The 26,489-nt window shown below is 37.1% G+C and overlaps 1 protein-coding gene across 24 annotated transcripts in view; it reads left to right on the top strand.

Annotated features, from left to right (window-relative positions):
• Positions 1 to 26,489, top strand: part of CADPS2 (calcium dependent secretion activator 2) — a 287,279-nt gene that overhangs the window by 124,552 nt on the left and 136,238 nt on the right. For all 24 annotated transcript variants that reach the window (XM_038155811.1, XM_038155825.1, XM_038155814.1 and 21 more), the window contains exons 7-8: positions 13,758 to 13,869; positions 24,539 to 24,678. In XM_038155811.1, coding sequence (XP_038011739.1) covers positions 13,758 to 13,869; positions 24,539 to 24,678 — 252 coding nt within the window. The remainder of the gene's footprint in view (positions 1 to 13,757; positions 13,870 to 24,538; positions 24,679 to 26,489) is intronic.

Genomic DNA, 26,489 nt, shown 5'->3' on the forward strand with positions numbered 1-26,489 from the left:
ACTGGTAGCTACATTTATGGGGGAAAAACAGTATAAAGAATTACTTATGCTTTTTTTTTTTTTTCATTTCTTTGAAACACCACTATATGCAGTGCCATGCTACTACTCAAAACTCAAAAGCTTTTACAGTGAAAAGGAGAAAATAAGATACTCAGATGAATGTTTCAAAATGCCGCTGCAAGACAGTGTGATCTTAGAGGAGAGATTAAGGGAAACATGAGTCAAGTGCACACTTAATTCACAATTTGTCCACTATTCCAAATGCTGAATATGTTCTCAAGTATTTTTATACATGTATATAAGTATTTCTCTAAATCCCCAAGTGCCATCTTAATAGTAATCCAAAAACTAGAAACAATATTCATTCTTAAAGGGAAGATGCCTAATTAAAGTACTGCTTAGATGTATCCTACTGAGTAACTAATGGGCATTCTAAAATGCAAATGCTATAGAATAAGGTAGTTTTACTGAGCTTATGTCTTGGACAGCTTTACAGACAGATCAGTTACACAGCTTCACATGCAAACCAAATAAAATTTTTATAACTGCCTGTGAAATATTTCTTCTTTCCTTCCGCCTGTTTCCTGCCTTTTAGCCCTGCTGAAAATCCCTCCAACATAGCCTGTGACCTTTTCTACCAGAGATCAGTAAGCAGAGCCCTCAGAGGCCCTTTTAGTTGTGTGAAGCTTTGCATAACTTTGTTGCTGTGATGCCACAGGGGGTCATCTGCAGAAATCCAGTGCTAATTTCATTTTTCAAACGTTATGAAGTAGTCTTGTTTTTGGTCTTGCGGAGTCTGTTATCCACATTTCTTTCTTATCCTTGATTTTTATTCATTCTGAAAATTAAATAATGTGATTTCTTGAAAGTGTCATGTTTTAGACATCTAAAATCATGTCTAAAAATAAAAAATGGGAACATACTATCATTTAGTACTGCACGTGACATTTTCTTGTCATGCAATCAGAAAATATCATATCTTGGTGATGAGAAAACTTTAATAGAGACAGGATATTTACTCTTCATGTGAACAAGACGAATAAGATGATAAAGTTTTACTGCCAGTGATTGTAGAATCTTATTATAAGGGCTGTTATATGTTAGAAGTATGTGAAGAATGCATTATTAAATCCGACTAGAGGAGGCAGGGAACCTCAGTCAGTTCTGCACAAATAAAGTAAATGCTGCTCACATTATTTTTATGCCATATTCTACCATCATTAATTCCATAAAGTATTTGAAGTATGAGAACTTGTGCATACATTAGCTAAAGATTGCATAGAAAACCTTCCATAGAGCAGTTAAAAATGGAGGAAAAGGCCTAATTTATAAAATTTCTTAAATGACATGTTCACTCATAAAAAATAGTACTTTTTAAAATATGATGCTTTGAGAAGTTGGCCTAAGACAACATTTCTGAAGGGAAAAAGGATAAACGACATTTATAATGTTGGACAGTCATGTTCCAAACATCAGAAAGTTTTCTTTCTTCATCTTCATCATAGACCCTGCATCTTTATAGTTTTTTTTATTTTTGATTAAGGGAAACAAGGGGACAATAACATTTAAAGCTCTCAGCTAGCTTGTGGTTGACAACACAGATATGCAGTGTGTAAAGAAGGGGAAAGCACACCTACTCCTCTTTTCCCATATGCTCTCTGTCTGATACATGTGCATAAATGACGTTTGTTTCATTCAGTAATACTTTAATTATACTGTTAGTTGTCTGCAGTCATTCCTCATACTGTTTTTATGTGTAGGAATTCATGTTGTTGATTTTGCACAAAAGAAAAGGTAGAATGAAGAAGTTTTACTTGCCTCATATTGCTTGGATTCTTAAATAGAAAATGAGAGAATATACATAGGAAGAAAGGTGGGAGAGAAACACAAGTTTTGGCTGATCAGAGAGGCAGTAATCAAACTCTTCTATTGCTGGCAAGCTGACTTACTCTCCTTACTATGTTTACAGTGTTTTCTGTTCTTTCTTTGGGTGCCTTTTTTATTGAAATTTTTATATATCTATATCTATATCTATATCTATATCTATATATATATAGAGATAAATAAAATTATATTTGAGCCTGGGATTTTCTAGCACAGCACTAATAAGACTGCATTTTCATAGTACCTGATATAACTGTGCTTAGCTTTCTGTTCATATGCTTCCTATTGTATCTTCTGAGGATAAATTTACTTTAGGATTTAGCTTCTTGATCAGGGTTTTTTTACTTTCACCTGTTCTTTTGACTATTTATTACTTCTGAAATATTTCTACTTGCAGCTAGGAGCTGCAAAATCCAGTGTTGATCTCACAGATCAACTACTTTTGGCATACAGAGTTATTTTCTTTAAGTTGTAAATACATTTTAGGCAACATTTACAAAAGCACTGTTATATGTTAGAGAACATCTGTGTATTTTTAGTAATATCATTTCACAGGCTTAAGTTTGAGGGACATAATTATGCAGATGTGTACAATGCTGAAAATCTGGTGAAGATGAGCATGATGCTTTATTAGTATGTTGGAATTTTAAGGGGGCTGGTGGGGATCCTGACAGGAAACAAAGTGTGTCTGCTTTCATAACTAAGCTTGACTGAGCTGTGTAAGGATTGTTATAATTTTCTCTAAAATTCACCTTTATATTTCTAAAGTAAAAATTCCATCACTGTGTTAATCTTTTCATATATCAGTATGTGTTTCTTTTTGGAGCAATTCACAAAATACAGTGAAGAAACAATCTTTCAAAAAATTGGGTGCATTGATTAAATACCATATATGTTTGTTATCCAGCTGTTAAGAGGGAAGAAAAAGAAATTACAGTAAGAAATTATCTGATGTTTCCTTGGTTCTGCAAAGGAAATGATGGAGAAGGAAAAGAATACGCATTTATCCTAACGTGTCTTCTGGATTAATGATGTAAAAGTTTCACAAAAAATAGTTTCACCAAGTTTCACTTGGTGCCTTGTTTTTATATAGATCTGTCATTGATTACTGTTTTATATTGTAGAAGAAATTTTTTATCTCCCTTATTGCAGAGAAATATGAATTACATACAGACACTTAATATTAAAAGACATTTGAAATTCCACTGGATAATAACCTGAGCAACCTAATTTTATCTGCTCTTGCTCTGTTCAGGGTTTGAACTAGGTGACCTCCAGAGGTTCCTTTCAGCCTAAATTTTATGGTGATTCCATAATTAACTCCCTAAATAGTCTGTCTATCGAAGGGGCTTGTGAAAGCCACTACTGTTAAAAGGGAATATTCTGTTTTCAGGTGAAGAAGCATAGCATGGAAGAAATTAGGATGAAAAGAGATAATTAAGGTTGGTTGTATTCCCTGCTCTATTTGGATAGTTAACCATAAACATAATCCTTATGTCACCAAGGCATTTATTAGGTTATATAATATATATACCCTATATAATACATATAGCATATAGAGAGAGTATTAACCCTCTTCATCCAGAGGCACCCTGGAAAGAATAACTGTGTATCTGGCTTCTTTTAAAATGTAATATTATGTTACATGTGTCTTGCAAGACTGATACCAGTTTTATTTCAGAGTGCATTTTGGAAATCTTTGGGTTTGAAGATGCATGTCCCACCCATGCCTTTCACTATTACAATCAGAGCTTGGAGGAAGACTGTTTACACACTGCTTAATGCACAAATTGTATCTGTTTCCATTCTCATTCCCACCTGATCCACAACAAATGCAACTATTACCTTGCAGAGAGGTATAAGCTTTCCTCAACATCGTACAAAAGCCTATGCAGATGTGTGATCCAGCCTAAAACTGAAAGGCCTTTGGCTGTCAATAGCATGGTGAAGCCAAAGCTAATTAAATCTTGCTTATAAGCAAAATGGTTTTGGTCAGGATAAGCCTTATTCTAATATATCTACCTGGTCTCTGGCTGGGTCAAACTGAAAGCAAGGGCAGCCTGTAAAGTGTCTTCTAGAGGGATGTGGTCTGTGAAAGGAAAAGGTGGGGGAGAAGGATTACCTCAAATTTTACTTCCCGTCTCCTCCTGGAATGCTTCAGTAGAGTGAATTTGAAATTTGTCTTTCAGAGTGGTCTGCACCTATCTTATCTTGGAAGAGTTCAGTTGTTGTTTGTGGGCAATAGTTGACATGAAAACAATTCCTTTGTATTCTTCTTAAAATTTGCTGTTACCTAAATGTCCGATTTTACGTTTTATAAATGTTCTATTCTTGTATCTTGATTTGAAGAGACCTTTCAAAAATTTGCTTATATGTCTTGTAAGCAGTATGACACAGGTACGTTCAAATTATTTAGAAAACATTTTGCTAGATATAGTGTTTGAATTGGACCACATTTTACAGCCTAATTTAGTTGAGGGTTGTTGTTTTGTGTAAAGAGAAATCTTGAGAAAAAGGATTTGAAACAAAGAAGTTTCTGCCTTTGGATCCTGTTCAGGCTAAGAATACTTCATACATCTCAAAGGCTCATGACATTCAGAAAACTGTTTTTTCACCCCACTATGGGCAGACTCTTCTTTGCGGTCACTGTGTAAGTATGTGCATTAATCCTCAGAGGTGTTGAGAGGTCCAGTAGTTCTAGAATACAAAATAGTCCACTGAACAGATGAAGAAAATATATTTATAGATCCTGAAATTTCTTAATAATTATACATCATTTAAGGTGTGAGTCTACAGGTTAATTTGCCTATTTGAAAGCAATACCAGTGGATTGAGAGTAGGAGGACTGCAGAAACAAAGGCAGGGTAGTGTGGACAGCTGATAAGAGCAGTATGAGTCTGAAAGAGCAGTAAAAAGGGTTTCAGAATAAAACACACCAATTGGTCTTATGCCAACTGGAATACTGACATTTTCTGATTTTATTCCTGGCTCCTTCCTGGTAGATTCTGCAGGCCCAGATAGGTCAGCCTAGTTTGTGATTTGTTTTCCCATATCTTCAGACTGACATGACAGCATCTACCTGCTTCATCAAAGTACTGTGAGTTTATCAATGTTTGTAGAAGATGTTGAAGGTTTAAAGTGTCACAGAAAGAAAAAGTAACATGAAGTAAATAGGACTTGCAACTTTTAATAGTATTGTGATGGATTCATAACTATCTCTTTCAAGGAAAAAGTGAAATAAATCTGCATATAGAAATTTCGAGAGCATGGATCACCATGTCTTGCCCTTTTGCCCATCATCTGTCTCTAGGTGGGTTTGAACCTTGATGGGAAACAGGAGGTAATGCCTCTCATGAATTGTTCACTTAATGTGTACCAGTGGTTGCCAGCGCCTGGCAGTGTGTCAGTCGAGATACATATCCATGAAAATTTTCACCCTGCCTTGTGTCTTGGTTGCCTGTATTGAAAGTGAGATAGGAAGCAAGACTAATAATTTATTCATGCTGTTTTATATTTGTAATGACAATACTTGTCATAATAGCATTCTGTGCTGTTAGAGTGCACTTTTCTTCTTTTCAGTGTAGGAAGCCTAAATGAGTGTTTTTACTTAGGTGCTTATTTTGCATGGGACCCCTCTTCTGGTTTGCTTTTCTGCTTTCTATTAGATACTTTTTTGTTTGAAAAAAAAAACTAGACACAGTTTTCTTGTGATTTTTTTACAAGTAATATTTTCATATGTTAATAAATTTTATGCTTAAAAATAAATACATGATTGTGCATAGATCATTATTAGCTCTCAGATAAACAGTAATTTTAAGCTCTGTTAATTCCTTTATTTAAAACAGTTGTTATTTTACCAAAAGCATATTCTGAAAAAAAACCTGCTTACTAACAGATTATTCTTTTTTTCTTTTCATATTAGTCTAGTTGTATAAAGGAGCATTACAATATAGCATATCCATCAAAACACTGTGTCCTTGCTGTTGCTGAAATTAGAATTTGGAGCTTTCTATTCCTTGAGAAGAAAGTTCCAAGAAGGGATTCCCAGTGTTGTGTAACAATCACCCTGAAACCCCTTAATTTTACTGCTGAATCCACAGAAAAAGAAAAAATTACTCAAAATTTACTTTTTTTTGAGTGACTACACTAGTTAGTGACTCAGCAACGCATTCAGAAATTAAGCGATGGGCTGCTCGGTGTGTGCAGCTGCAGGTGCTGGACTCAGATTTTCTGGAAGGAAGTGCTGAAGAGATGGTTTGTTAGTCTGCATTTCACACTATTAGTGTGCTGGGTCAAAAGTTCCCATATAGACAGAAATAAATGATAAAGGGTAAAAGACAGTAGTGTAGACTCTGCTTAGATGGAATCGGAGGTGACCTTTAAAAGTAATTGTGTGACTTTCCATGCTTATACCAGGACTTCCCTTTTCGCTGCACTTTCCCTTTCTCCTGTCATTCACCTCTGTAGAACAATTTCTTTTTCTCATATCTACATTTTGTCGCTCTAGGAACACTTTGATTGGAACCTCAGGGTTAAAACCATTACCATTGTCATTTTCCTTCAATAGCTGACAGTCCATAGCATTTATGCTTTCTTTCAGTGTTTCTTTGATAAGGATTGTAAAGTAATGAATCTGTAGTTCTCCTCAAGATTTGCACTTAAAATAGTGGAATCACAGTGACGCAGGGAAGAACAGAATCACAGATTAGGTGAGGTCAGTAAGGAAAGGCCAGACACATGGCTACCTCATGGTTCAGCTTGCCTGAGCGTGGGGCTTTTCTGTGCTTCTGCTGTAAAGGTTTTTATGATTTGTTTAGAGCTTTCTTTATGCCTTGCTTTCAGCTGCAGTTTAATATGCTTGCTCTGAGCGAGCAAATTATGCTCCTTCTTCTTCCATTAAAATAAACGAGTAATTTTAAAATAGAGAAACAAAAAAATATTTTCCAGGGAAAACATTTACAATGTAAATCCCATTCTAAGCATTATAGAAAGCTCTTTCCCTTGAGGTTCCAGGCATTCATTCGAGATCTCACTGATGTACTGGAGAATGCATACCTAAATAAATAAATAAATAAAGTGGCTGTAATGTTGTGTATAAGAAATAGTCTTTACCCTATTAAATCCTTAGTAGTGCACAGTAAACTTCTGTTGCGTGTGCAGTACTTCTCAATATCCTTTTTCAAAGGGAGAAGCTTCAATGTTCATATTATTTTGTATGGTAGTCATAACAAAAAATAAACATGCTTTTGGGCTGTATGAGACAGCTGTTAGAGGTAAATCTGTGATTTCTAGTGTAGCATCCTGGTGTCAGTCATTAACAAATGGATGAGTAATTTTAAGCTCAGAAGAGAAAATGAAATGCTTGTGATATTTTTCCAAGTATCAGCAGGGAAGAACAAGTAGCAATTAGCACCAACTAATACTCTCTTTAGGAGTCTCAGTAAAAACACCAAAATCAGATAAGTATGGATTTAACTCTATTTTTATTTGTGTGAGTGGAGCCTTCTCATCAAATTATGGATTTATTGTCACATTGCTGTGGAGTGACTTGCACTGCTGGTACAGCACCTGGCTCACGTTCTCACATCTCCTCTCTCTGCACTGTGCAGTTGGACATAGTAATATGCAACACTTCATAAATTCCACACTCACACAGTATTTCACTAGCAACAGAAGGTTTTTCAGACCTGGATTTGAAGTGCTTCAAGGTATCAGTGTCGGGGGGTGCTGAGCCTTCTCCGTCCTTTAGTTTCCTGCTATTTCACAGAACTTGCACTGTGAGTGTGATTTCTAACCTGAAGGTTATAGATACCTGGTTTTATACAGTTAAAGCTTGTTGCTAAACAAAGTAGAAAGAGCAGAGCTGGTATAGGTTCTTGACACAGTTGAAACACAAAGATACTGCAGAGAGCTCAACATACTATTTCCAGTCCAGCTCCAAGATGTGCAAAGATGAAGTGCTGGTAAATCTCTTGCTCCTGTGGAGCAGTAAGATGTTTAACAAACTGGCTTAGATGGGTCTTCCTGCTCATTTCAGCTCTGTACACATCACTGTTTGGATAGCAAATAAGAAAACTCTTCCAGAAGGCATCTTCAGGTAATTTAATTAATGGTTAAGAAAGACGTTGAGGTTATGTAGAAGACTTAAACCCAAAATCAAACCCAGAAAGATGGAAAAGATGGCACCAAGGAGACCAATACACTCTGTTACTCGTTTCAAAAATGAGATTTCCATATTGCTGAGGACAAAAAATGGTAAAAATTCTGTAGAGTTGGTATTTTATCAGAAATAAAGTATTCCAATAAACAGGGCTAAAATAAAATTTCTAGATCTTTGCTTAGAATAATAAATTTTATTACATTCACTCCCATGATCTCATAAAAAAAAATTTTGACTAACAGAGACCATGAGTTAAATGGAAAACCTGAGAGAGAAATTTGCTGCTGTTTCCAGTGTATGAAATGTGTTCCAAACTGAAGTGAAAGAATAAATTCCCTTAGAGGGGCTTCTGTGACACAGTGATAAATCTTCAGCTGAAATAAACATTCACCTTCTTGCTGGCAGTAGGTACTTTTGCAGTGAAGGGAAATAAACTTTGGCAATATATTTTGTCTGTAATTACTATATCAACCCAGGTACCTCTGACAGCAGCAGAGAAATATGGTGAAAAGACTGTGGCTTATGGTTAAAGATGAACAAACGTCAAATCACTGCAGTTTCTATAGTAAAGAGAAAGGGTAGGTAAATGCAGAAAAATTATTTAAACAGTGGAAAATTAGGTGGTGAAATGAGAGCCTGAAGAGGCAGAATTAGGGTTTTTTTTGACTAAAAGTTGGTAGTTTTAGAGGTATCCAGTATGCTACATGGGCTGCAGCTAAAAGTGCTGTGAGCTCGCTGCAGCAGTTAGTGTTGAAATTATTGTTACTTTCAACAGTTTATTCTAGCAAGATTTAAACAAACAAACAACCATACTATAATGGTAGTTATCTAATATAAATATAGCATGAGATCCACACTTGTTTTGTCCAAAATTTTGCTCTTCCCATCTGAACACCTTCAACACCAAAATTGTTTGCATTAACAAGAGTCATTGGACCGGTGCTCAAAAATCAATGGCTCCTCCAGAGGTGTGGAGGTGGTTGGTTTTTTATTTCCATCATTTGCATACATTTGCTAGTTAAAACATGTGCTATTACAAACACAAAGCATTGCATTTTTCTTTGTAGTTAAGATTTACTAAAGGTACACTGTTTGCAAATACAATATCATTAGATGAATTAATTTCCTTGATCTTTCATCCTGTCTTCCATCCTTCCTTCAGGAGCTGCATAGCAGAGCAAGCTGTAAGTAAATTATCTGCAATATAGTTTGACTCAAACAAGATCAAAATGGCATAAAAGAATTGCTTGTCTTTTCACAGAAAGCCAGGTTTCAACCTACGGGTTCACCTGTATGAAAAGTAAAAGTCAGCTGTAAGATTTATTTTTATGCATTTCAGTTATTGATGTTGAAAGTTAAAATATAAAGAAAATCAGCTTTTTTTTATTTGGCATTCAGATTCTGGAGACCACATTGTTAGTTCATATTTAAAACAGAAAGCAGTTCAATTAAACAATTTAAAAGTTTTTATCTTGTGAATAATGTGAAGAATCTTTTGTATGGTATTTGACTTCCATGTCTGTGGTTCAAAAAAAAAATCTTTTCTGGGAAGTACTGTATTTTCTTCAGGAAAAATATCATGGTGCAGATCCAAACTTGGCATTGAGTTGTCTGACCTATATGTAGTGGCTTAGCTTTTAAATTTAAAGGAGATGTTCTCTCCCAAGAGATTAAGAAATGCAAGAACCAGAAATATACATGCTTTAATAGGGGTCCAAAAATGCATTTTACAGGCAAAAAATTGTTTTGGAAAAAAATAATTAAATTTTTGAGAAAAAAAGTGGATGTAATTATACTAGCATATATATCTAATAGTTGAAATAAGAAATCACAGTAATGGTGATCAAGATTTTCACTATGATAATTACTATTCAGGTAGTGATTTCATTAATTATTAGGTATTCTCCTAACCTACTTTCACCATTAAACTCACCAGGTCCTTGAACAGATATATGGATCTAGAATAAATATCCAAAAGTATGGAGAAAATTGATGGAATTTTATAGTGGAAATAACAAGTGATTCAGTAAAATCTTATTTATTGGCTAGGAATACCTTATTTACAATCTTGGCATTATAGGTAAGATTGATGCAATTTAATTACACAGTTCTTAGTCACAGCTGGTGATAGGACAGTGCCTTAGTCAAAGTTATTGTTTGCATGTATGTTGTAATGAATTTTAAATTGATCTGTATGCTGAAAATCTCATACCATTTTTTATACTCTCAGATATAGAAACTGAAAGTGTGATATCCATTTAAATGGAATTGGGTTAAAATGAAGTATTATTCATAAACAGGAAGAATAAACAAAACGTTGATTTGTTGACTGGAGTCTGGCCAGCTGTCATAAAAGAAACAGCGAGGGGAGAAAATAAAGTAGAAATCTGCCAGATCTTGAACACCTATATAATTTCAGAACAGTGAAGAGTATTTCAAAATAGGCTAGCTTATGTACACCTGCATGCTTTACTCAGTCTTTCCTTTATTTTGGGTCATCCTTAATAAATACTGAGTTCCTGGTATCTTGTTATATTCCTGGCACAGTCTTTACAGATCAGAATTTTATTTCTAACAGAATTTTATTTCTAACAGAACTGAAGTTTATTAGGAGGTGTTGACAGTGCGAACTACAGCCAGAAAGGCCATTCTTATTGTTACACCTAATTTCATACTGACAAAACAAAAAAATGCAAATTGCAAATTGTTATTAGCATGAACATTCATACAAATTAGACTACAAGTTGTAGTTTGGGTTAGGCTGTCATTTCTGACTTCTGCTTCAGTTGTTGCCTGATGTATTAATAGTATGCATAATAAAATAATAACATAATAATGTGCTTTTACATGTACAGCATCTAGATGAACTCAATCTATTTAGACAAACTCAATTTGCTTGGAGTATTGGGTCTCTTATGTTCTTTCTTGGAAGGAGCAAACTAAAAACAACATGATACCACTCTTTTGGCTGCTGATTTCAAATGGTAGGAATTCATACCTCTGCAAAAACATGAAGCTTCAAAGAAACAGGACTTGTGTTCTAGTAATACACAAGGAACAAAAGGATGAGCTACATGTACTTCGCTCTTATATTGGCAACTGATAGGAACATCAGATGCCCACAAGGAAGTGTGTTAGTAAGGGGTACAATCTTGGATTTGCCTTTTCTAACAGAACATGATTTCTCATGAGCTCTTTCATGAGGAATGATATTAAGTCATTAAATCAGTAAATCTGTTTTAATCTGATCAGTAAATTCTGTGATCATCAGCTCTGATAGATAATTCACCTCCAAAGAAATGTTCCTGAGAAGCTGTGGGAGTCAGCTGAAGTCCTAATCATTCAGGAGCATGCAGATCAGTGCCTGGAATATTTCTACCATGTACATTAAGCTTTAGGAATTGATTCAGACCACTCTTTTTCAGCCCAAGATTTTCACTTACTGCTGCAGATGGAATAAGGGATGAGAGGAGGATGTCAGTCAAGGCTGGTGATCAGATTCAATGTTGAAGGTGATTTCTAGTACTGTGTAAGTGCCAACAACAGATGGATGACCCCAGGTTACTCCTATTCTCATCAGTCTCTCACTGTGCCTCTAAGTTGGAGAAGGAGCAAATTCTCTCAGCTCCCTGGACAAGGCTCATGTGTGCCCCATCCCTGCCAGCTGTGTCCTGCAGAGATGGAGCCTGGGTCTCCAAAGAAAGCTGCACCACTTTCCAGGAAGTTCTTTGAACTTGATGCAGGGTGCTCAAACCCCAGCAAATGCCAAAGCACACACCTGCTGCTCAGCTGGCAGCACCTGAGTTGCTGCAGGTGGTGTTCTCTGCATTGAATGGGCTGGGTCTGTTCCCTTCAGTCAGCATGACCTCTTCTTTCTCTCCTCTTTTGTATGAATTGTTGCTGGCACTAGACTTTTGTAGAGAGGGTTCGAGTTTGTTTTGTTACTTTGATGGGAGTCACTCTTGGTTTTTTGTGTGGTGCTGTTCAGTATGGCATGCACAGTTTAATGCCTCTGGAAGCTCAGGGACAAACAAACCTGACAGCTGAGAGAGAGGGTGCAGCTATCAAAGTGCTTAGATTGTGTTTCCAAATTCAAGGCAGCTTGCTTGCTGAATACTGGGATCTGGAGGCTAAACTAAAAATGCAACTAACTCATCTTTCGTAAAGGTGCTTTCTCCTTGGAAATTTCATTTCTCTGTTGTGACAAAAACTACCCTTGGCACCATCACTGGGAAAAGCAGTAGCGCTAGGCATTGTCTTATTCTGAAGCTGCAGCGTCTGTCATCAGATCATAAACAAGTGTTCTCTCGCTCAGGAAGGTAATTTGTCAGAGTTCCTATTTCTATTACCACTTTGCTGAGGCTAAAGCTATGCACACCACAGACAGATTAAGTATCTATCTAACCTAGTCAGAGTGAAGACAGAATTTAGTGCAATATTCAGTTGATTTGTGGTGAACCTCACTTTCAGAGTCAGGCTTGTTCAGCCACCTGTAGGACTGGTTTATATGGAGCTGCTGCTTCCATAAAGCTTTTTGGTTTTGATTGCCTGTTACTTTCTGGACTTGGTCTTGAAGTCTGTAGCTCATGCTAATGGAAGCATTTTCTTTTGCCTAATAGATCCCTTTGCTGGAAATTTGCTACTCTTATGTTCACATTGCAATACTGGAGAAATAGTGTATTCTTGAATGTAAATGAAAATTGTTGGTTTTCCTTAATGAGGGCCTAAGATTTTGGCTTGTCTAATACATCCTTTTATAGAGCATACTCTTAAGGTCATCTGTTTATTTTATTAGTTTCTGATAATTGTAGTATCTCACACAGTGGACAAAAGCAGGAGAAACTGGAGCTGTGCTTACTTTTTGCATTTTGTTTGTACCTACTAGCATAATCACAATCAGTTTAATCAGTTAATGCAATGAGCTCCATGTGGCTGTCCAGGATAATGGAATAGATCATTGAAGGAAGTTGCAACCTAATTTTTATCACTTTTTTTTTTGTACCACTGACACACAGGGAGGAGGGGGGAAGGTTGGCAAACCAAGTGTCTTAACTGAGGTAAGAGATTAACAACTAGAAGTCTGTCTGCCTAATTAAGGCTCTCTAAAAGCATGGAGCCTTGTGGCAGTAATTATTTTGCAGAGCTATAGTCACTCCAATAATACTTTTTCCTATTATTTGCATTTGTGTTTATGTTTTTCCTACATTCTAAGTTGTAAAATACATAATATAAAATATAAGATTTTCTCTGCCTAAGTCTCCTAATTTATTCATGCTGTGGTTGCCTGAAGTGAATTGTGACATGGTTCTTTGCTAAATTAATTTGACTGGGGTGCAGAAGATAGTGAATATGTTTCATAGAAAATAGAACTCTCTTTATTTGCCTTTTTGCTTGGTTCTTTTTTCTCTATGAAGATATAATTTCTGTTCTTTGAGTTTTGCCATTAAAAATTTTTGGATTGATATTTTATGACAAAAGTCATACAGAAAAGCCTTGATTTGTTTTATCACAGAGAAAAGCCATTTTTTCTATGTAGATATTCAATCTTAGATGTTCAAAACTGTACCTCCCTTTTCTTTCCCACCCTCCTCCAAAGCTTGAAGATTAAGTTCTAAGAGTGCATTGATAGACATTCTACAAAAAGATTAAAAGTCCTATCACTCTCAGGCCTGTACTCAGCCCCAGTTAAATTTTGTTGGTTTTTTTGTTGCAGATGGGGAACCCAAGGGGATTTCACCACTACTCACCCTCGGCCTGTCGTCAAAGTAAAACTCTTTACAGAAAGCACCGGGGTGCTGGCACTTGAAGATAAAGAACTGGGAAGAGTGAGTATTATGTGCAGAGAAGAGAAATATGTGAGAAATGATGGGTAGAAGTGTGAGTATTGATAAAATGCGCCATAAAATGGTATAAGGCCTTCATTACCAGCCCGTTCTGCTGTGGCTCTATCAAACAGTGCTTTTTTTATGTAAGAGTGACTTTTACCAGTGCTCAAAATGTGCTGGGTTGACTTTAATTACCTTTCAGAAACTTACATCAGGCATCCATGGTGGTTCTCTTTGTTTATTTAAAGCATTAATTGCTACGTGACATATCAATGCTTTTAACTTTTCAAATTAGGAGTGAAAGGGGAAGAGGTAAGACTTGGCATGTAATAAATGTAGCAAACAAAGGGACTAAGGAAAGGAAGGACTTAAGTGGTAAAAGGATGGAGCAGAATGGGGGAGGAGTGAGGGATAATATGTGAGAGTAAAGTAAGAGCTTATTCTTGTACTCCATGAGCTTTTCCTCTGTTTTTGTGTTTTCCCTGTCTTGGCAGGATAATCTGATATTGGCTCAGTTAGTCAGAGGACAGTGCTAATAATGTCAAGGTCATGGGTTTGATCAACATATGGGCCATCCACTTAATAGCTGGATTCAGTGATCCTTCTGGGTCCCTTCCAACTCAGACTATTCTGCAGATTCTGTAAATTTATCCTTCTTAGGCCAAAATCAAGAGCTGGAGTGTGCAATGTGTCATAGAAAGAAGAGGGTAGGGTGAATGAGGCAGAGAGGCTCTGCAAATCTCCCCCTCTTCTCCTGTTGAAATTTTCCCCTCTGACATGTAGCACATGGAAGATAGCTCACATTTTAATGCTTATTTCTACAGAGTCCTGGCTGTTTCTCATTCAAGCAAGCAAGCCCTTTGGAAAGGGCAGGGCTCTTCTGCACTTTGTGTCCTCTGAGCACAGGTGGTTATGCTAAGACACCTTGTCCCATGCATTGTGTCACTTGTTAAGGTCAGGACTGTTCTTCAGGATTACTTCTTGCCTCATCTCATGTCTTTCCAAGGGGCTTCCAAGGTCACTTGGTCAAAGTGTAGGTGGGATCTGCGTGGGGAAGGTTCCCACAGGGGTAACAGCCTGGCAAGAGCCAGGCAGGCAGTGTGACAGGCACACAAGTGCCACAGCTAAGCAAACCAGAATCACCATTATCTGGATTCAGAACAATAAAAGAGACACTGAAAGGGTGAAATTGCAGGAGCTGCATGGTGTTACTAAATACAGAGACGTTTTGTCTCTGTCCGTCCTTGCACAGTCCTTTCAAAGAAGCAAAAGAGAAGTCAAGTGCCAAGGTGAAGGACAGTGGAGGGGGGACTATGTGGCCATTGTGAACAGTGGCTGGCATACTCATTGCTGAGGAATCAGAGAAGAAAAGAAACATCATCAATATAAAGAGGCTAAGTATCACAGGTTTTAGCAAGATCCTCTGTTTCTGCAACCTCAAATAGCCAAAGTTCAGGTACCAGCCTTGGTCTGCTTTCTTACACTGCAGCTTGCCTAAGTTTCTAGGACAGGAAGTGAAAAATATTTCAAATTTAATTTTAAAGAATAAATACATTTCAAATGTAAAATATTGAATATAGCTTTTTCCTTACTTGTGTCCTGTGGCCACAGATGATTGGTTTGTAGGTTTTTTACTCTTTTCTCTCCCTGCACACTCCTGGCTGCCTCTGACACATCTGTGTTTGTCAGCTGGTCAAAGCTGTTTAAAGAAAGTGTCTTGGTTGTGAGGGGTGAGGGGAAAGAGAAAAAAACCTGGTAATTGAGAGGGGATAGTGACCTCAGTGCCCTGTTGCTGGAGTCTGACCCAGCTTTCCCAGACACAAAGCAAGATCTATAAAAGATGAGGTAGGGAAGAGCAATTGTCTGTTTCTGATTGTTACTTTCCTGGTATTTGCTGGGAGAGAGTCTGCTTGCTTTTATCAGATGCTCTGAGATTTGGCAGTTTGTACCAGAATAAACCTATTAAAATAACTTCATTTTGCGTTGCCCCCCCCCACCCCCCGTGAAAAAGTCTAAAGGCCGTCACCTTTTTTCCCCCTTGAATTAAAGCTTGTGCTGAGATTTGGAATAGCAAATAGGAGTATCCAAAAGATGCCTGGATACTGCTTTTCTCTTTTATAATACACTCCTGATTTGCCAAAAATATCCACATCCTTGCAAAAGAATACCTTCTGAGAAAGATAAGTCAGTAAAAGATAAACCTCCCACAATGACCCTATGTACATGCACATGGTCCTTAGCAGTGCAAAATAACACAAAAAGGGCATGTTGGCTGTGCAGTAGCCTGTTTGGGTGTCTGTCCTTCTGCACCTCCCAGGTCTGGTAAAACCTGTGGTTGCTGACAGACAACTTCCAGCTCATGGGATTAGATCCTTAATTCAGGAGAAAAAGAAATCTTCCAATTTACTTCTCTGATTTAACCAGAGTATTTGTGAGTAGTGGTTGGTAGCTTCAGGGGAGATTGGGAGAAGATTTGACAGAATTTTTACAAAACAATTTGCAGTACTATTGTAGCTTTCAAGCTTTTCTTTTGTTGGTGATGTCTTTGTTTTCAGGTCTAAGAGATTTAAATTCAAGTATCATTTGAAAATATGTGAGATCCCACTGGATAAACTCAGTTTTTATCAAGTTTGGCAACTTTATGTATGGTCATTACAATGCAGTGACTTGCAGGAGTCCATCTGATCCAGCTGGGTTTCCTATCCTTGAAAAAGGTCTGAAAATCCTTCCTACTGATATTTTTCCTGTACTTAATAATTCAATTCAAACTTACCCCTTCTGAGGTAGGCTTACTGTGGACATTAATTTTCATCTGTCAAGTACTTTCTTAAAAGTGTGTGCCTTGACCTGATACCATTTTTCTACATTGCTGAAGCTTGCATTTCCAATACCTTGCAGTTATCCTGAAGGTTTTGTTCTGTTTAATCTATAATTAGAAATAGAAGGCAGCATCAAGTTACATGATTCGAATTTTGAACTTTCATCACATACTAAAAGGTTCCTCTGCCACCAAGGGGTCAGTTTTTTAGGAAAAGAGATCTAAGGTATGAAATATGGAGCCAGCATAGGTGTCCCCAGTACTGTAGAGGAGAAGGTATTTCCATTGAAGCCATCAGTGGATGGTGATGTCTCTAACTTATGAACTGAAGGTGTAGACCCTGATATCAGCAGGCCCCTCATTTGTGGAGAAGACACCCCTTATTTTCAGAAGTAATTAGCTCATTGGGGAGCAGAGGGGATGCAGGCCAGTGCTTTCAGTGGAGAGGACAGATCATACTTGCAGCTTTTTATACTCCATGTTTGAATACTCAGGCTGTGGCCTCACAACTTCTGCTGTGGAAGCCACCAGGTCATAGATAGAAGGGCTGATGTCTGTACTTAACATCTTTTCCCTTCAAAGCCTTTAAGATGTGGTTAACTGAAAGGAGCTAATACTTGCTATGTCCCTTGTCTGATATGGCTGTCTTCCTCCAAAAATACCAATAAATCCAGTTGTGAATCCCAGGAGAATATTTTGCTTGCTGCAGGATATTCTTCTGGCTTCCTGCTGACAATTTTCAAACAAAAATAAATCTTAATGCTTATTCTCTGTTCTACACAAACTGGAGAACAGTTGTACAAATTCAGTTTTTCACTGAAATTAAAAACAGATGTGTGGTGCACAAAAGTGGGAAGGATGTTCTTTGGATTTAGGTTCTGCAGAGCATGAGCTTTTGGAGTGGTGTGTCTGTGCAGACCTCTACATACAGTGAACCCCTGACTTTAACTTCTAGAAAGGGAAGCAGGCTCCATCTTTGAAGCTAAACTTATTCTAATGACGAAATGTTAAGAATTTATATTTAGTCAAATATCTTTGAAATTTGTGGTACAGGTTTTATGTGACTGATCCTGATCTGGCCACTTGAATTATTTTTGTATGTGCATATGGAAGGCAGAATTGATGTTTCATTTGTACATGCAACAGCTGAGAAAGTGTGAAGAGGCCTTCAGAGTTTGGTGTAACCACTTCTGAAAAAATCAGCCTGGTGGTTTCTGAAACACAGGGATCTGACACCACTTTTGCTTGTTCAGTACTTTGTGTATAAAGATGTTCAGACCTAGCAAGTAATTCAAAGTGACAGCCCTTGTGCGTGCTCATGTGGATACAATGTGAGAGCAGCAGGTGGTGTTTGATCACTGATACTTTTTAAATATAAGAATATTTCAGCCTTGTTGCTCTGACTATTCAATTAAAAAAGAACTATTGTCTCACAGCCTCCTTGTCACAGTCAGCTGCAACCAGCAATAATTAGCTGGGCATCTATGCTTTTTGGTTTGGTTTTTTTTTCCTTTAGTGCTGTTACTCTATGTTTGATTTAAAATTATAAAATAGCAGTACTGGCTAGGTACCTGTACTCACAGGATTGATGGGTTTCTGAATGTTGACAGCACTGGGCATGTTGGTTATCTTCTGTGCCAAATTCAAAGAGCCCCTGAGCAGAGACAGGTTCATTCTGTGACTGTTAATTTAAAGCCTGCCATCCTGGGGATTGTGTTTCTCCATCGCACTTTGAAATTACTGCAGTTTCTCAGGCCTGAGTTCTTCTGTTTTTCTTTTTTAAGTTTGGAAAATGATAAGAGATTTCTTCTACTCCCACTTTGTCTCTTGCTCCCCAAGCAGTTTGCCTGTCAGCACTCTGTGATGTCTGTGTTATTGTTTCCATTCTAACAGGGAGGTTCTCAGTAGCTTCTTTGAGAGTGCCTCTCATTGAAAACGCTTGAGATACTTTGCATTCAGGCCTTGTCTCTCTTAGATGTGGGGGAGAGGCTCTTCGGGAAGGACTCAAAGACTACTTTCATCAATTGCTAAGGCCTGTTAGGGTTAGTGTTCAGCCAGCACCATCAACAGAGGTTGATTGTATAAATTGTGAAGTCTTCCCAGTTCTTTTTCATCAGCTGTATTCTAGATAGCTCTCTCACCATGTGCCTATTCAATTTCTCTGTTGTTTTTGGTTTCTTTTTAACCGCCTGTTCCCCAAAGCCTTGTCCTGGTGTTTCAGCCATAATGCAATCATAGCCAAAAAGCAAGAGATCACTCAATAGGTGAGATGATGGAGCTTGCATAGAAAACTCATAAACTCCCTCAGTGATCAAGCTCTTATTAACCCATTCTTCAGGGGTTCCCAAGGTGATAACTTTTGTAAGAGAATTACTCTCTAGAGAGATGTCTCCTTTTCCCCTTTCTACCTCCAATTTCGAGTCTCTTCTTTAGCTTCTTTTTCTTCATCATTCTGGCAGCAGGGTGTCATGACTTAATGCTCAGGGAAAATGAGTGCAGTGCTGTGCTTGGCAGGCTGCTGCTGGGGCCTTCCACAGAGCTTCTTGTCCCACTGACAGCAGCTTCTGGCTTTCTGACATTAGCCAGTCTTTGGGAAAGGGGCTGACAACACAGATCAGCTCCAAACTTTCAAGTTAGGGCAGAAGGTATCTTGAGAAGATAGTCAGTAGACATTTCTTTCAAAACCAGATGTCCCATGGTGAGACTCGGGCCAGAGTTCACTAACAACATAGCATTAAAGGGTTTCTCTAGTCATCTATTTCATATCCCAAAACAGCTTCAATAATTTTTGTTATACAACTATTTTCAAAGCAGTGAAACAGCATATTTAAGTAGGAGATTTTTCTATGATATTTGTTCACAGGATGACCAGCAGCATAAATTTGCATGTGCCTAATAATAATGGGTACTTTCTTCATAACTTAAATTTTGCCTATCCTCTCTGTTTGCACTGGCATCTTTTCAAATTGCTGCATTTTAAAACATGAAAGAAAATGGTTTTATTGTATTAATTAATCCTATTGCATGATGAAAGCTTCAACAAATGCAGTTGATAGATTGTGTGTTCTTATGTGTCAGGCACTGTTTTTCATAGCTTTAAATAATCACAAATTGAGGTAGAAATGTCTCTCATAGAGCATGAGAGTTAGAGATCTTGGTTTCTCTAGTTCATTTGTTGCCTGACTGGGAGTGTGTTGACTATTCTAAACAGACATCACAAAGCTGCTTATGATCAAGACCATGTGATGTATATTCAGTTCTCAACTGTTTGCAACTTAGCCAGACCCTAAGATATGAAGTTAAAATTTTTCATCCTGTGTATGGAATAAGATAAAACAAAGAAATGCTCTATTGGTCAGCATCAAAAAACCAGCACTTGTAGCACCATTTGTATTCTAAAAGAGAGCACATCAGGCATGAGAACTTTTGTCTCAGAAAATTTTCTAGCTTTCCTGTTGGAGACTACAGAGTTTGAAGAAAGGATAGGAAGCTGGATGCCAGAAGCAGGAGCAACTCCCTGGGGTATCAGCACAGGGCAGGATTGGGAGACACCAGGGCAGCCCCATGCATCAATCAGTACCATCCCTGGGATGGGGCTAGGCTGAGGTTTGGTTTGCTTTCCGAAGATGACCCAGGCTGCAATTATGAAGAGGAGACTGTGGATAGGCTTCGTCATTCTTTTTTTTTGCAGTTCTGTCTGTAAAGGCAGATGAGAAGGCAAGGTAAGATTTTCTGTAATAGCATGCTAAACATCACCTGCCTCTTCAGCCAGGGCATTAAGATGCAGATCTTATTCACTTTCATCTCTTTTGCTTGTGACAGTGAGCCAAAACTCAGCAAAGTCAGCTCAGAATTACCATGATTACCAAGGTCTGGTGCCCAGAGGTGTGTCTTAGATAATCCCTACTTGAAAAATCTTTCTCATCTCAAATACTTGGGTCAGAATCGTGGGTAACTCCATCACTTGGGTTCAACTGTTGAATATCATGGGGAGGGGTGGAAGTAGGGGACTGGGGAACATCCAGAATGTGAGGACATAAGTTGGCTGAAACACAGCCACAGGTGTCAGGTGGGGGAAAAAGCAGAGAATATCTTGACTCTTGATTTTTCTTGAGGTCTTGCTAGTCTGTTTGCCTCTTGCCTTCATGAGTCCATTTTGAAGGCTGCATATTTTTTTGACAACAGGACAACTGCAGCCAGGAATGGTTAGCTTTATTTCAACATGGGAGTACCAGTAGGAGATACTTCAGCACAGCACTTTTGACTATGAATCTTTTGCTCAGTTGTTTTCTCTGAGAAAGCAAGAATGCCGCCAGTTTTGTTTGTTCAAGCTTTTAGAGTACTTTGGACAACTCAACTTTTCTTTCATACCTTCAAAAGCAGACATGATCAATGTGCCAAAAATAGAATTAATAGTTGCTAGTCTGGATTGACTGTTTGGCTCAGGTATACTTAAATTAACTTCTTTTATTATGATCCAGCTGGGGACCTAAATAAATAATGGAATCACAAAAATGGTGGTTAGTTTAGTTGTCAAGTGATATTAGCTTCAATGTCTTTCTACCTGTCAAATTTTAAGGTCAAGAGAGAAACATTTTCAGTCATTCACAACTAAGAAACAATATTTTGAGAACATCACTTTGCACAAATTCTTACAAAGAATGCTCTATAAAATTTAAGATTTTTGTGCTTATTTTTCATCCAGATGAGAAAGGGCATAAAGTGAACTTGATGCTTTTTCAGTTACAGTGTGGTCTGAGGAAATGTAATGCTAAATATAATTGGAACACGTGGTCAAGTATTTTTTAATGATTGTGAGATGATTAAATTTACTGAATTATCTCAACCTGTGCTGTTCTGATACTATTAATTTGCCTTAAGTGAGTTTAAGTAATACAGTGCACAGCAGCTATGTTTGCTACGTAGATTTCTAGTCATTAATAGTTCATTATACTTTTTAATGTTGATTACCTGTTAGTATAACTATGGTAAACACTTTCCTATAGTAAAAACTCATAATGCTCTGTGCTGCTGCTGAATAAACTACCATGGTGATATCCACATGTATATGAACAATAAAATAAATCAAAATAAAATAAAATAAACTTTAAAAATATATGATGTAGTACAGAAATATATGATTCAGTAGGAATTCTATTAAATTTATTTAAGTTTTAGGCACAGTGAGGGTGTCCTCTAGATGATTCTTATATCTGCCAAAGACATTTGAGTTGGATACCATTTCATTTTTTAAAGTTGATTATGAAACAACCAGGAGATTTAAATCCTTAAGGAAATCTGAGATAGAATAACTTTAGGAAGTTTCTCCATGGACAGTGGCAATGACCTCACACTGCAGTGTTCCATAGTGGAGAGAATGCTTTTAATAGAAATTTCAGCAATGTTTTTACTTTTCTTGTCCGGGAGAAGTTGCCAAGTGTTTTGGTTTCAGTGATTTTGTGGGAGCTTGCAGCTTGCAGCCACCTGCTGCTGTGGTACACAGTAGCTATCAATACTCTTAAGGGCAATATTAGTATGAAGGTTTTTGCAAAGATAATTAATGCTTGTCAAATGCTTTGTGTGTGTTTTTGTGTAACAAAAAGTTTGATTACAAATTTCTTTCAAGCTCTCGTTGTTTAAAGCTGGAAGGCACGACAAAATGTAATACAAACCCAGCACAGTGCATACTCAAATAGTCTGACAGATACTTATTCTTTGTGAGAGCTTTGAAATTGAAGCTCTGTAATACTCCTTTTAAAATTCAGAAGAGGAATTGTCACTACCACAGATATAAATTAATCATACTCTTGTCTACTTTTATTTTCATCAGCATTCTAAAAACTCAGGAAGTTGACAGGAGAAAGATGTCACTTGAGATGCATGAGCTGTAATAAGCTGTTACAGGACAACAAGAACTGCAGACTGTAGAAAAGGAAAAATTCTTGGCATCACCTACAGTCCTATGTGAATGCCTAGTGATTAAATGCAAGGAATGTATAATAATTCTGCTTATATAATCTTGCAGTTAAAGGGACAAATAAACTAAAAATAATTTCCCCTTTGATACATCAGAACCCAAAGGTTGCCGTGCTCATAATGTTTTTAAATGTTATTTAAGGTATAACTTTTACTCAGAATGAAAACCAGAAAGGAGGAATAACTCTGTTATAAGTAGTGGTTTCTGTGCATTTGCAAAAAGGAAAAAAAAAGGTAAGCTGGTTTGCTAAAATCAGAATGTACTGATTCTTCTGCTATTGCTTTAAAAGGTACTGAATGTACCCAATGGTACATTCATTGTACCATTTGGCACATTGTACCTGGATCTGACAGGTTAATTCTTCCACTGGTTTTACAAAGGTTGCATATTTGATTAGGAGTGATGCATCATATTCCTCTGCTTGACTGGAGCTCCTGATATTAACAGAATGTGCTTCTGCAAAATATTGAGATGAGAAACTGAAGGCCTTGCACTTACACCATCTTTCAGATGATTAGATCTGAATGACACTGTTGTAATATTTTTGGCTTAATAACATCTGTTAGATTTATACTTGCTTGGACAGTTTTGCTCAAATCCTTAACTTAACCTTCATAGTAATACAGAGGACAACATTATATTGTTATATTGTGTTTTATATGTATGACACAAGTACTATGTGTAGGAAATTAACTTGATGGTTAACATAATGATTCATTTTATTTTTCAAGAAATGAAAGATGTGAAGAATGGTGCTTTTGAGAGTGTTGTTACTTTTGAAATGATAACGGTAATTCATGGTAGTTGTAATTCAGAACTCACTGAATGGTGCGAAAGTCTCCCAAGTAGTATGTTTAGAATATTTCAGAGTCTAAATTCTAATACTTTAGAATACTTCAGAGTCCAGATTCGAAAGTAGTGCTTATAATACAAATGAAAGGAAATTATGTTTCAGCAGCATTTAACTGCTGAACTTTGGGTAAGAATTTGATGAAACAGTAATTTTTAATTGCGCTGATGATAAATGGGTATACTTGTTGGACAGTAAATAAATAATTAAATTAATTAGTATTGTTAATTTAAAATAATTACCAATACTAATAACAATAATATTTTATTTATTGTGACTTACACTAATCTAAAATTACTTGTTAATAAAAGTTTCTAGAAATTTATATAATTGTTTTAAAAATTAAATATTTAAAATTCAGTAGTGTGGAGGTTTGTATGTCTGTTATTGTGGATCACACTAAAGGTTTGTGTCATATCACATGTGACCTGGGCATAGTATCTTACATGTATTACATTCCATTTGCAGCAAAGGTGCTTTGGAATTAATCTACAGTTTCTGTGGTTTTTTACTAAAATTTACTTTTATTAATGTTATTGATCAAAAATTGGAGACAGTAACAAGACATACACTTTGGTTATCTTCTCTCAAGCAATGCCACTACTGAGGGCTGATCCGTTGCATAACACTACAGCAAATGGCTTCAAAAGGGTGTTTCCAGCAGAGCACTGAATAATGTATAAGTTTAAGTTCCTATTTAATTGTACATGACCCTTTTGAAATGCCAAGTGTTCCTTTAAAAAAAAAAAAAAAGTTAATTCAAAATGGATTAACTGGAGGAAATTTTATTAACTCATAATATGAAAATTCCCATTTGTAAGAGAAGGAAGGAGTTAATTTTTGAAATTGGTCTGTTACAATGAGATTGAGTCAACTGGTTTATTAGATTTAGGAAATCTTTTTCAGTCATCTTTTGTATTGGAGGAGATGCAACAAGAATCTTCAGTGCTTAGATGTTTCCATTAAAGACTACAAGCAGTTTTTTTAATCAACTTGCTGAAGCTTTTCTTTTCATGACTTACAGGTTGTCTTATATCCAACATCCAATAGCCCAAAGTCTCCTGATCTGCATAAAATGATAGTTCCCAAAAACAGCCAGGACAGTGACTTGAAAATTAAGCTGGCGGTGAGAATGGATAAACCACCTCACATGAAGCACTGTGGGTAAGTGTCCATTTCATGGCTGTCTCTATTTTATTATTTTGTCTCACTGTGCCTGTTTTAACGAAGTATCTAAAAAGTATTTAACAAAGTGTCTAAAATCATAAAGTGTGTAAAACATTGTACATGTCTAAAACATTTCCTATACTATGATATTGTGTTATATCTTCATTTTATACAAAAAGTTTGGACTAGTCAGGCATGAGGTTCATTTCAGATGTTCAGTGATGTGTAAATACAGATGATGAGCTACGTCTGAAATGCAGAACTAAGAGTACAGTCTCATTTAGATACTGGTTTTGAATGTTACATTTTATGCACTTTGTTAAAAATATTAAGAAGAAACATATTTTTCCATTAAAATAGGATTAATTATATACCTGAATAAAGTGATATTTGCCACATAGTCTCCCCTTCCTTTCTCTGTCTGCTGTGTGGTCTCGAAAAAAATTTATGTCTGAATGCTAGTTTAAGCATGTTTTTCTATCTAACACTGAGACTATGTGGAATAGATTATTCATAAAGACAGCTCCTTTAATCAACTGCTGCCACTATTCCTCAGCCCAGCTGCAAAAACAGGTAGTGTTGCTGACAGTAAGTAAGTTTTTATCTTTTGTTATGAAGCAATCAAAAAGAATTAATGTACTGTCCATGCTATATAGGTTTCTTTTTAGTCTCCTCCTGTTTGTACTCTGCCTATTGTACACAGGCAGAAATTGCCAAAATTTCCTATGTATTATGCTTTCTTTAAAAAAGCAACCAAACTGACTTAAGTTTTGTCAAAGTGTTGGGCTCAAATTTCCCAGGTATCAGTCGTATCCCTCATTTTGGTTTTGTGAAGCTTAGACACAAATGATTAGGACTGGAACAATGGGATTTGTTGCATGGAGACCTGTGGCTGATGACCAGGAACTGTGAGGAGAAGGAGGGAAACCAATCATGGAGTCAACAGAGGACTGGAGCTACTGTGCTTGGAGACTGGAACTGAGATGAGAAAACTTCAAAGCATGGCAGCAAATACATAAGGGAAATGGGAAAATGTAGCAGGAGAAAGCAGGAAGACTCAGGTGACATGAATAAGTTGGAGTAGAGAGCAGAGATAAGTGTTTGTACTAAAGCATGATGCTCTCCTGTGAGTCCCACCTTCTGCCCCATTCATTTGCACTCACCAAACACCTGTGAAATGGTTTGGTGATGGTGGCACATCTTTGTCTAGATCCAGCCACTAGGGAGGGTTCAGTTTCCTGCTGCTGGAGGGTGTTCAGCTTATGCAGTAGTGCAAGGGGCAGGGAGGCTTGGTGCTTGCTGCCCACCGTCTTCAGCAGCCCTGTCAAAAGGTGGAGACAGGCTGACTTGAAGCACATCAGCAAAGGATGATGTCCAGCAGATTCATCTGCACATGACCTGGTTCAATTGCAAACTTCCACCCTAAACACATCAGGGGTGTTGTGCTACCATGCACCTATCCCAAGCAGTGACTAGGAGAAGTTCCCATTTTTGATCAGGTCACTGATGATGTCAGGGTCATGCTGTCTGCAACCCCAGTTAGAGTATAATGTGCAACTGGATCCAGCAGCAAGGAGAAAACTCCAGTGTTTCCTCCCATCATGCTCCTGTGTTTCCCAAGAGGCTGTCTTGGCACAGAGCTGTTCTTCTGGGGTCTTCAGAGAGTCTTCCTGACTTCCCCAATTTGGTTTTCCATACTGGCTTATATCAGTAGTCTTGTCTGACCATTAAAGAACCCAATCAAATATTGTTAACAATAATTTAGTTCAACCATTATCCCTTTTGTCTGCTGCTGATGGTTGCTTCCT

This window comes from Motacilla alba, chromosome 1A (genome assembly GCF_015832195.1).
Source record: "Motacilla alba alba isolate MOTALB_02 chromosome 1A, Motacilla_alba_V1.0_pri, whole genome shotgun sequence".
Taxonomy (NCBI): Eukaryota; Metazoa; Chordata; class Aves; order Passeriformes; family Motacillidae; genus Motacilla; species Motacilla alba.